Genomic DNA, 12,614 nt, shown 5'->3' with positions numbered 1-12,614 from the left:
CCAATAACTGAATGACAAAGAACTCTTACATCTTGTGTCTGCAGAATCCAAAGTTCTAGCTGGTAAAGCTTCAGAAGTGGTCGTAAACAAGCACCATGGTTAAAGGCCTCTATGTCCCTGCAGGGAGATCAGGTTAGGATTTCTCTCGCTTGTGTTTTTCTTCTCTTAATTAAAAAAAAGCACTTCAGATTAGAAATGTACATTCACAGCTTCATGCTGTGATCTCTCCCACTGCAGTTGTGAAGGAAAGCTTTAGTCCCATCTGAAGACAGACAGCTTTCATACTGCAGCTCAAATTCTTGAGTAAGGCTGAAAGGAGCCTTCTCTCTCCAGAGGCCTCAATGATGTCAGATTTTTTCTTTAGGAAAAATACAACAAAACAAAAAAACCACCCCAAAATAACAAAAAAAAAACCAAAAAAACAAACAACCCAGAGTATTAAGATCTTCATCGCCTCTGCTGAGCATATACTGGGTAGGCTAGTGTGACATTGAGAGAGTCATTGTGCTGCACAAGTGATGTGTGTTGGTAATGTAGAACCAGTTCTTTGAGCGAGTTGTACAAGTTATATGGCTCTGCAAATCCATACCCAGTAGGTGTTTTGTTTATCACACAGTGTTTTACTTCTCCATCCACCCTAAAGAAGAACAAAAGGAACCAGGTTTTAGTTTGTCAGTACAGTAAAGTTAAGCTAGAAAATAAGGTATTGGCAATGAATCTTAAAATGCTAGTCACTACATAGTATTCCTGTCTTTATAAGCCTATGTTTAACCCAAATTCCCAGATGTTGTGTTAGCTCAGGAGGCAGGAGATAGGCAGAACTTAGCAGCTGCACATAAAGGAGTGCATCCATGCTTTGGTTTCCTGTCTTATCTGTGGGAGTAGCATGGGTCTGAGCTGTGTAGGAAATAGAGCAGCACTAGGGATGGCCCAGGGACTCGGTCTGCTTCTAAGCCCAAAGGTCCCATGGGATCCATGCACATGCAAGTGTCTATCTGGCCCCGGCTCAAGGTAGTTGTCTCAAATGTTGGTTGGACCATTCACAAATTAGGGTACGTACACAACAGAGCAGGCATAGCAGCCTTGTTTGCTGCTCTCTCGAACAAGGAATGTTCCATCACGCTTCCCCCGCAGCAGATTTTCAGCTTGGCTTCTATTGATATTTCCCACATTCCATGTTCTCTCATCATGATGGGGCAAGTCCTCATCATCTTCCACCATAGAATATTGGCTGTTGAAATATGACAAAACGTGTTTGTGAAACACATAGCAGAGCAAAATCCATTACTTAAGTAGTCCTCACTTCATATTACTGGAAAAAGTGTAAGTCAGTGGTTAATAGGATGCCTCCCTGGTAAAACTACGGATATAAACCATGTAACTGCATCATTTAAACCACTGAATAAAAACAAAATTTAAGTTCAGGTTCTTGTTTCTTTTTAAAACACTCATGTAAATCTGGAGAAGGATATAAAAGGATGCTGTTTTATCTTTCAGATTCTGTTGCGAGCACTTCAGTACTTCTGCTGTTCCTCACTGCTTTGGTAAATAGCAAGCCCAATTAAATCAATACCCTCTGAGTCAGCTTTATTTCCAAATATCAGAACACATGGTCAACAATGAAAAATCATGCAATGTATCAATTACAGCTGCTGCTTGGGAAAGCTATAAGGAATTGTACAGGTAGACAGATTAATTATTTATAGGGCACATGGCTTTGTGGAAAGGCTGGAGTATTAAAGTGCTGTCTCTCTCCCTATAACCAGATTATGAGAATAATATGGGGTCTTCTCTACCAGAACAGCCACCATAATGCTGATTCAGAGTTATAGGAAACCCTCCAAGCTAAAGCCCATCACGAAAGAAGATGTCTCTGGTTCAGCTGAGTGGACACCACTTTGATTTTCTGCAGTTGCAGAGCTCCCCACTCCCCCAGGAGCCTGCACTGGTGGACCCTGCCTCTCCTGCTCAGCTTGCAATCAGTCTGTGGCTAATGTATTTATACTCTCTGTAATAGGTTTTTAATTGGTTTTCCTTGGTCTGAGAAAACATGCCTTCTCCCTCATCCATATTTCTGTCTTTCTGAAGGTGCTCAAAGTAATCTACAGAAATCGGCAATCTCATACAGAGAGAGCGTGAGACTGTACTAAGACTAAGTGAACAACATGGCTTTAAAACATGTATGCCATTTTTATCCCCTGCTTCTACCAATGCAGCCACAGCAAAGATGCACAACTTCCAGAATAACAGTAGAAGGCTCAATAAACCAAGAAAAATTAAAATAGATATGGATAAGGCCAGAATGTAAATCCACAAAACAGTCATTGTCAGTCTGCTGCTTCTGCTTTGTGTTCAGCCAGACAGCGTAAAACACATGCAAAGGCAATTACATAGGCAGAAAATGTCGATACGAGTATTACTCGGAGAACTTTGTTTTTCTATTTGTTCATTCTTCACTGTTACTACACTTTTGATATTATTTTGTGGCTTGCTTTTGTTTAAATTTGGTCTACATTCACACCACTCAGGTGCTTTTTGCTTTTTTCCCAGAAATGAAGTGAAACTTATTCATTAGCCAAGGCTCTGTCAGAACTTGTAGTAAGCTGAAAAAAATTGCTGAAATGACAGACCACTATCCTGCCATTTCCCAGGAAACTTAACCAGACCACAAAACCAGAGAAGGACCACTCTTCATCATATACAATTTTATCACTTCTAATAGTAATGTAATACACTGATGTGGGTATCACTATACTAGACAGCACCATGGCACCAACACTTGAAATCTGGAAAACGCTTGCCCATGCCTAAGAGATCTTCTGAACAATTTGTCCATCCATATAGCATCTCTATAAGATACTAACACGTTATGATCTTTATTTTGCTGGCAAGAATAAAGACACAGGTTAAATTCCAGTGCTTTGCTATAGTAACTTGATTACGCATTTTCCTGAATAATGGAGAGCAGGAAGTGAGACAGAGTCCTTTCTAGTACTTGCATGATTTATGCTGCCATGTGCTAAGAATATGCATTGTTACTGGAGACCTAGACTTGTGATTTCCTCTGTGTCCTGGAATTAAATATGCTTTATCTCACTGCCATGTAAGATGATTTGAAATACCAAAAATACTTAAATCTTTTAATACTCACTCTTCAGCATTTTCATTTCCAAGCCATTCATTAAGCTTCTTTTGACGAACACCTTTCTGAGTCAGCCACCTGGACAGTAATTGCAAAGACAATGAATTGTTAGTCATAGAAGTTGGATACCAATAATAAAAAAAACAACTTAAAAAAAATTCATAATGATACTCACATCAGGTACTGATCTCTTGTCTTCCTCAGCTGTATGAGGTCTGGCTTAATGCTGTTCATACGCTTGTCTATCTCTCTATATTCAGCAGCTTGCTTCTTTAAATCCTCTTCTAATCTGCGCCTGCTGTCCACAATTTCACTTATTCGAGACTTGAGTTTTTCATAGTTGTGCATAATTCTGAATGGAATAATGTGAATCACAGAATCATAGAATCATAGAATACCAATGATGCCTTATTCATAACTTTATAATCTGCTATTTAGTGGTGTAGAGACTTAAGAGAACAGATTATGTCTCTAGATGTGGCTATACACTTTGCAAGTTCAAATCTACTCCATTTGAGGCTTTCTTTACTTACAACTGAACAACTTTAAACTTGCCATCTTGCAATCTATACTTGGTGTTGTTTCTTTCTTCAAAATCATACAATTTGAAATGCAAATACAAATACTGACCTTTGTATTTCTTTTTCATTTCCTTCTCTTTTGAATTTTTCAATGTATTCCTTACTGTATCTTTCTTGTGTCTGGCACTGCTCTTCAAATATTTTTATTGTTTCATTAAATGCTTCAATAGCTGTTCTTTTCATTTGAATTTCCTGAAAATAAAATAGTTGTTATTACAGTTGTTTTCAGATAGAGGGGATGATTTCTTGGCTTGCATCACTGAAACACTTCAGTAAATTGTAACAGAAAACTTCCAATATCTCTTTACCAGAATGCACACTGTCTGCAGAGCCTTATAACACATGGGACAGGCCTATGCAAAAGGCCACTATGAGACTCTCTATGATGAGGTTTTCCAAGAAAGAAAAACTGCTAGATGAAGAGCTAGCTACAATCTTTGTTTTGTATAAATATGTTTTATTTGTGATGATTACAGCCTTATGGCAATGCACTTTGCCCTTTGTACCAACTAATGTCCTTAGAGGTACACCTGGCTTTCTGAACTAGAAGTGTAAGATATTGGCCTGGACAGGTCTCAAAAGGTCCTCTAGTCCATATTCCTGCCCCTACATAGCTAGGCAATAGCTAAGTCTTTTAAGAGCTTAGTTCAAGCTGTCTGCACTTCTACACCTTTCTTCAATTATTTCAGGTGTATTTCCTGCACATTTTAAGAAGAAGTCTTGTTTCTGAGTCTGTAAACAGCACTAATTTACTGGCACTTAAGACTTGGCTAATAATTAAGTTGAAAGAAGGATAGAGGCAGCTTTTCATTCCTGCACACGTCATCTCTCTACCCTGCATAGGTGAAACCAGACCCTTCAAAAACTAGTAATACATAAACCTCCCCTGCAAATGCGTCTTGAAAACCACAACTCAGCTTAATGAAGTCAGTATGCAGAAGTCTTGACAAATCAAGATAGTTCTGTGCTTGCTTTGGATGCAGATGTCAGACTTGGGCACAGGGTGGGTTAAGTTACAGGTGGTGATGGTTCAAACATGAGTAAGCGATTCTGCTGTACTGAGCAAGCACATCAGATATGTTTCCTCTTCTGGGCAGTGGTAGTGGTGGCGGAGGAAAGGGGGAGGAGGATGGAGGGCAATGGCAGTATGAATTTAAAATAATATTCTTCTAAATCTACAGAAGTCTTCCACTATCCCTTTTGTTTCAAATCTAGCTCACCTGAGATGTTCTTGTGTAGTCTTCGTAGAGTCTGTCATATTCTCGGCTTTTTTCTTGGAACTGGGTATTATATTCATGTAATTTCTTTCCCACTGCTTCAATGCTATCCTCTTTCACAACTTGATCCTGGAATGATCACCAGAAGAAAAGATACTCCATAAAGAAACAATGATATTGCACGGATTTGCAGGATAACACTGGTTAAAAATGCATAGATGGTTACATGGTAAATGTGACTCCTCTTTAATCAATACAGAGATATAATATACTGTATTCATAATGCACAAATGAGAAAGTAATGAAGAAAAGAAATTTTGCATTGCAAGCATTCAGCTTTATCCCCCAAATTATACATTTCATCATTAATGAGTGGGATGTTTATGAACAAGATTATTTCCTATGTATCTACAGTATTTGAAGTTTTAATTATTTATATGCAAAGTGTGGAGTTTATTTTAAACAAAATATCCATTTTTATACCTACTTTATTTTTTCAAATATTAACAGAGCTAAAGTTCTTCATGATAAATGACTCCGCACTCTGCAGTAATTTCTATATATTTAAATGAAACACAAAGAAAATAGACCAAATTACCTGCTGGTACTTTGATACTGGATACAGTAATTTCACGTCCAGTTTAGGATTATACTGGGCTAGAGATTCATTCCGGTAGTGGTTTATTAGCTCGACCACAGAGTTGAAAGTTAATGGGTCAGAAAAGCCGTATTTTCCATCTCGATGAAATATTTTGATCAATTTGTTATTTCCTCCTTTCCTGCAAATGAAGTTTGTTGAAAAGTTAGGCATACTTCCAAGTACTGTTTCCTAAAGAACACTATATTTTCAACGCAGTATTGCATTTTACTGTCAAGTATTACAGACCTAGCATAACTAATCTTACCTCAGTGTAAGTGTGTAATCCCCATGCATTTTGGTTGAAGCATCCCGTACCAAAAAGGTACCATCAGCAGTGTCTCGAAGTTTCTCATTTACTTCTTCTCTAAAATGAAAGCAAAAGTAACCAATCATTTCAGCTACTTCTCACTCATTTATCCTCTCACTGTGCTCTAAATTTTGTTCTAAAATAAGGTTTTTTTATAAGCATTCTTGATCACCATATTAATACAGTTATTTAATAGCTTATTTAACATTGCTGGAGAACAACTGTGATATAAAAATGGTCTATCCTATGTCCTCTCACTGCTAGACAAAATTATATTAATGCAGAGGTCTTTCTGCCTGTTCATACAAGCCTGCACAACTGGAGCAGCCAGTGCTGGTCTAATGTATCTATATATAGTACAGTTAAAAATGTTGCTAATATATGGCACTTGTTAGTCTGACTTGTTAACTACTGTGCATACAGTTGAGGTTCTGGATGAAAGACTAGATGAAAGAAAACACTTATTTCTTGGTGCTGTCCTTTCATTCTAGCATTTTGTCTTAAAGTAACAGTAATCATCTCACATACTACATTCTAATTGACTGCCAGTAACTTTTTAGTCACATTTGGAATAAAACCAACTGTTAATATGTTTGTGTTGGAGAATATTCTAAAAATGGCTCTTAGAACTGTATTTTTGTCTACACTTAAGCATAACACATGCACAGAGAATATCATAGCAAGAACATAAAGCCAAAGAAATGCATGTCTTGAGCTGATTTACCTTGAGATATCTCCCCAGTACCATTCAGCATCTTGTAATGACATATTGTTATTCATGCTGTTGTTAGTTACTGTATTAGGTTTTGGTGGCTTAGGAGGCAGCGCTGCAGATGAAAGGAGAAAAAAAAATTATAACTCATTGAAAACCTGACCATATATTCCTTGAAATTATTACATTATTATATGAATGAAATAAAAAAAAGAGTAGTTACAGAATAGTTTTCCATCACTAACACTCTCTAGAAGACATTAGAGGAATCAGGATATTTTACTGAAAACAATATAATTTAACAAGAAAGACATGCTGTTTCAAAAAAGTATGTTACCCGTGCAGTAGTATATTTTAAGCAAAATATAATACCATACTCATCTCCTCCCCCTGTGAAGAAAGCATTTGAGAACAGAAAATTCTGAAGTTTGCTTTTCCCTTCTTCCACTATCTTCATGTGAATATAAATAATAAAACATGTAAAATTTCAGGCTTTTTTCCTCCTATGTAATCATCTTAGAGGAACATTGCTGCTTCCTCACTTAGAAGCTGAGTAATAAAAGATGCAAACCCACAGCAATACTGTATATTTTAAGAAGAACTGGGTTTTTGTGATCCTCAGCATTCTGTGCGATGATTTGCCAAAAAACACTTTAAGAAACCCATCTGTGACCCAGATATGCCTTATGTTAATCTTAGCATTCTACAGAATAAATTGTGTTCCAAATGCCAGGACTGATTAAAAACCACATCCCCCTCTTCTCAATGTCAAAGCTGCATACGTATACCAGTGGGTGCCAGAGAAGATACTGCAGTACTTCCGACTTAGTAGCAAGGGGGACTACATTGGAATCAGGATTAAAAATCAACCCATCTCTTTTAGCTCTCCAGTAAGCACATCATTCCTTACAAATCTCCCTGACATATATATGACTGGCTACAAAAGACGATGTTTTTGAAGTCGCAATATATAACAAGATAGTGTAGTATTTTTATAAGATGTGAAAAATTATGCAACACCAGGTATTCAATTAATATTGCTAGATTTTAAAATCTGCTTTTCCTCAACAATGCAAAACAATGATTTGTAATCACTTTTTCAGGAAATAAAAGTGTTACTACAGCATCTCCTTTTAGTCACATTCTGCAACAGAGATAGCAAAAATAATAACAAAAGAAATACTAAATTTTTATGATATAATAGCAGAACCAGAACGACATCTGACAGAATAAAATCAAGACAGAAACAGGTCAATTCAGTAAAAATTCAATTAAGTAAGCAGACAGGTAATTCTACAGGTTACGATTTTAATTACTATAATCATGCATTAAAACCCAATGTAATTCTAATTTATGAAAAAAAGAAAAATTATTTGTATCAATGAAAAAGTACAGAAATCCTACACATCCAGTAAGAATTTTTCAGCAGCTATCGTAAAGACCAAAATTAATTAAGTCTTCTATAGTAAGACTGCAGCTTTACCTGGTGGATCCATCTCTATGTAAAACATCAAGTCTGTGCCACAGTTTACATCTGCCTTAGGATATTCTATATCCAGTTCTTCCATATTCCAAACAGTATTGTACATCTGTATGAGTTTCACTGAGTGAGCTCAAATGCAAGAAAAGAGTCAAGCTCTCTTTGTAATGGTGTCTTGGAATTAATTTTAAAACCTATAAGGGGGTGCACTGTAACCTATTACATCATAATCCTCAGCCAATCATGTCAAAATAATGTCACCAGACCACTCCTGTTTCATCATTTTGTTCCACATTAATCTTAAAACAATTACAGTTTTGGAAAGGACCTACACTTAGCAGAACTGCTATGTAAACCTGGCATTACAAACAAAAGGAGCAAGTGTGCTCTCCTCGCCTGCTTTCCCAGCTCGCTTTCCTGGCTTTGCAGCATGGTACAGTCCAGCCCTGGCAGAATGACAAAAGGCTGATATGCTGCAGCACGTAGCTCTTACACACAGGCGCACACAACACATGCACACTTGCACACACGGCAGCTCCCTGTAGAAATAGGTTGCTCGCATCTCGGTTGCATTCCCCTGCTTGGATGCCTGAAGTTCACCCTTCAAAAAGCTTTAAAAGGCTTCTGGACCTACTGTACACATTAACGATGTGGAAGGTAAATGAGTTTGACTCTGTGTGTGTGTGTGTGTGTGTGTGTGTGTGTGTGTGTATTCATTACACACTCATTTTACACATACGTACACTGAGGCATTTATAACTCCATATAATGAAATGTGGATTATGTTTTTAAACTGTGCAGATTACTATTATTTTAATGGACACACAGGTCTGATATACTTGACAATATAAAATGTGCTTCCTGCAGAGATGTCTTCCCCCCCTTATCATTTTCTAATAAAATACAATTCTAATCTATCTAGATTAACTAATTTTGAAATCCAAAAACCAAACACTGTAGTCTTACATTCAGCAGACTTGCCTAAACTCTGGAAAACAGTCAAAACTGAGCAAGATCTTGAAGCATGATTTTGCTGAACATAAAAAGCCAGTGTGTCAGAATACAACAAGATTTAGTCTGTCTTTTCACACTGTTTCTCTACCCTGTTCTGAGATATTTGTCAAGTTAATTGTTTCTAAAAGCGAGAGTCCCTCCTCAGTGTCCCTTTCCTTCCTTGACTTTGTCATCAGTACTCTAGTATTCTTCTATCATTTAGAAATACTCCTCCTTAACCCCACCCCCCCCAACGCTGACTGTAACTCTCTCAGACCTCTTGGAAGAAACATGCACAATGAAGAATATTAATGCAAGAGCAGAATGCTATGTAAAGCAATGTGAGTACTTTATGCTTGCTATAATCTACGGAGGCAGAAAACCAGGTACCAAAAATAACCACAACAAAGACTAGCTGTAGCCACTATCTGTGCCAACATCATAAGAAATCCTGGTGCAGCTGAAATGTGCTCTATCTCACAAATACTCATTAAAAAAATTAACACAATTTATATGCTTCCCAAATATTTCACACATATCTATCCCTTCTCTCTGCCCCTCAGTAGCTTACCCCTTTTAGACAAGCATTAACACACAAGAACATGTCTGGAGTACAAAAAAATGCATGCCAGCTTACTTCAACAAGCTTCAATTCATTCTGAAGTTGACTCTCCCCTCCCTGCTTAGGTAGATGTACTCCAAAGATTCCTTCAATTTCCAAAATGAAATGAGATACCTAAAATCATCCCCGACACAAGTCCAAACACTGAACTGGGAGGTTTAGCTGACCTGTTACCCAAACTGTTGAGTTGCCAAAGTAATTACTTAAATTAGGTTGTAAAGATTTCCTACAAAGACTACATTGCTGCATTTAGGTCTCATGTGGGATCAGTAAGTTTTTTTTATTCTGCTGAGTAAGGGCTTTCAGGAAATATTACTTCCTGAGTGTTTCACTGGTGGCCAAATTCTGGACTGCCCATAGTTGTATGATTGGGTTAGTGCTCAGCTCCGACCATCCTAGCTTGCAGGCAGGAAAAGACAGGAGGCAGATAGAGGACTGCCCATTCCCTGTATAACCTAGAGAGCTACTGAGGCATTTGACTTCATTCACATGTATTAAGACCATGAAATGTCTACCTGGTAATCAATTACAGTAAAATGCTTCTACAAGGTGACGAAGAAAACACACTCAGAAAGTCAAAATCACTTACTTTGTAAATTATGCATCGCAAATGCTTGCCCCCTTGTAATACAGCCTGAAAATACAATCCAATAACCTGAAAAATTAATTGGTTTCCTCTTATAAAAATCTCAATTAAAAAACCCACCAAACCTCCTTTTACTAGGAAGCTTCTCTGAAGCAATGAAGAAAAAAAAATTCTGAAGAAGAGACTGGTCTGCTTTCCAACCGATGTTCCATAAAAATCCCTAAAACAGCTGCAACATGCAGTGCGAAAATCCAAGCCTTCTCTCTCTTCTTAACTGCTTAAAGCTCTGTGCTGTGCAGAAGGTATCTACTTACTCTGGTTCATCATTAAAAAGTGAACCTGACTTTAGGACTGTAAAAAGGAAAAAAAAGAAACCACCACCCTCAATAGCATGCACGTCCCTCTCAGATAAAGATCTCAGTTTCATGATTAACTTGGGTAGGTTCAAATATTTGCTGAGACAGGGATTTCAGGTGGGGGAGGGGGAGATAGATTCAAAGTAAAAGTTGTCATCAGCTAACAAGTGGCCAATGCAGGGCTAACTTTCTCATTTTAGCTAAGTAAATGAGAAGACCATTGTCAGAGGCCTTAAAATAGCCTCTGTCACTGGCTGCTGAGCGCAGTGCTAAAGTCGAGAAAACACCATGAGCAGCCCAGTACAGGAAGTGGCTAACTAACTTACTGCAGAAAAAAATAAAAAATAATCAAAATCTGCCTTGAAAAGGGCTGCATCTCTTACAGCAAGCCCTGTGCAAGCACAACAGCCTGCTCGCAAGCACAGCAGCACCTCCTACATTCTCACGCTGAATCACAAATACAGGTGCTGCTTGAAGGTCCTTAGCATGACACAGTGAGGCATTTTATCCATTTCATATAAACTGAAAATGGTAGGAAAAACACCTGTTCCTATCCATGGAGTTTTCCAGTACGTCAGGATTGTTCATTTCTTGGGCACGCAGGCGGCAAAAGGGACTTGCACAGAGAGGAGCAGTTTAGGTCAAATGTATTTTCCTTGCCTTGGCTTTTTGTGGAGATCAGACTTGCTAAAGGAACAGAGCAGCAACTGAAGAGCTGCTCCCCTTTGCCTGCACAGGTTAACTTATTTACCAGCTATACTTTTACAAGAAAATAAATTCAAAGGGAAAGGAGAAGCAAACCACAAGATTTAATTCAGAGAAAGAAGAGAAGGGGATTATATTTTCCTACCACTTGTTGAAAGGAGTGAGAATTTCTAGTAGCTGTGTTGCTTGAGATCAGCTTGTGCTGGTTATGACAGTCAAATGGCACTGAAACATTTTCACCTCCTGAAGATTCCACCTACAAAATCCTGCTATACTGCAAAATGCCAAACCCACTTTTACCTCATAATGAAATCCCAAATACTTGCACTATATTTTTAATGTTTTACAGTTGATTGACTAGCTTCACCTATAACAATCCCTTGCTTTTCTAGTTTTAGCTTTTGCTCAGTTGAACAACTGTCAGTTCCATATAAAACTTAAAGCAGCTCAGTCATAAAGGTACAGCCTGCTGCACATGGTGATGGTAACCAGTGTTTCTGAACTAATCCAACTTCTGACAGTAGCGGATGTACCTCCTATTTACTTTTAAAATTACAGAAGGGGTTGATAATACAACTTGGTTTATAGGGCCACAATACAGAATATTCTCAAAGGAGAAAAGACAATGCAAAAAAGTAAAAAATCTTGTAAAAAAAAAGATACTGGCATGCCCACACAACTGCCCTATTTTTAACTTTTATTTCAATTTAAATTTCAAAACCTTGAGTGGTGCCCATTGAATCGATAGGTTTTTATTTACATAAAGTCAGCAGCCTGTTATTTTTGCAGTCATATTGAGAGTGTTATTCTACCTATAAAGCATTTTTTTTCCTAAAAAATGATGAATGAAGCAGAAAGAGAACTGATCAGGCTTGCAGGTATGTGTTGCACCTACCTACACACAAACACACACACATATACAGGTATAAATATGTACAAAATTTTAATAACGTCGTAGAGGCTGTTTCAACCAAATAATTCTAATTTCCTCCAAATTCCAACACGGCCGCACACGCTGCTACCCCCAAGGTTCTGAGGAAGGCGGCGCCTCGTGCTGCCTAGGGTCGGGCGGTGACGCTCACGGCCCATTCGCTGCGCAGAGGCGCCCCCTGCCGGGCAAGACGCGGAAGCGCAATGCCTCCTCACGTTACCCGGTGCGGCGCCGGCTCTACCCGGCCCGGCGGCCTCTGGACCCTCTGACCCGCGCTCGGCCCTGCCGGCCGCCCGGGCGAGCCTGTGACGGGAGGCAGGGAACGACGGGGCCGTGGGCCAA

The 12,614-nt window shown here is 38.4% G+C and overlaps 1 protein-coding gene across 2 annotated transcripts; it reads right to left on the bottom strand.

The window, feature by feature from the left end:
* Nucleotides 1–447: 447 nt before the first annotated feature.
* Nucleotides 448–10,583, bottom strand: PIK3R1 (phosphoinositide-3-kinase, regulatory subunit 1 (alpha)). 2 transcript variants are annotated; one of them, XM_010189709.1, is made up of 10 exons: nucleotides 10,284–10,583; nucleotides 6,612–6,714; nucleotides 5,846–5,944; nucleotides 5,539–5,719; nucleotides 4,944–5,069; nucleotides 3,773–3,915; nucleotides 3,318–3,494; nucleotides 3,152–3,220; nucleotides 1,061–1,231; nucleotides 448–637 (listed from the first exon to the last, which is right to left on the bottom strand). In XM_010189709.1, the coding sequence occupies exons 1-10, from the start codon at nucleotides 10,297–10,299 to the stop codon at nucleotides 448–450; spliced, it is 1,275 nt and encodes a 424-aa protein (XP_010188011.1). In that variant the 5' UTR covers nucleotides 10,300–10,583. The 2 variants fall into 2 exon arrangements, with proteins under 2 accessions (XP_010188011.1, XP_010188010.1); XM_010189708.1 differs by lacking the exon at nucleotides 10,284–10,583 and adding an exon at nucleotides 8,083–8,188.
* Between the last annotated feature and the right edge of the window lie 2,031 nt (nucleotides 10,584–12,614).

Source organism: Mesitornis unicolor, unplaced genomic scaffold (assembly GCF_000695765.1).
Source record: "Mesitornis unicolor isolate BGI_N332 unplaced genomic scaffold, ASM69576v1 scaffold32128, whole genome shotgun sequence".
In the NCBI taxonomy this organism is placed as follows: domain Eukaryota; kingdom Metazoa; phylum Chordata; class Aves; order Mesitornithiformes; family Mesitornithidae; genus Mesitornis; species Mesitornis unicolor.
Note: the sequence above shows the minus strand (reverse complement) of the source record. Positions and strands in the feature narration are given on the sequence as shown.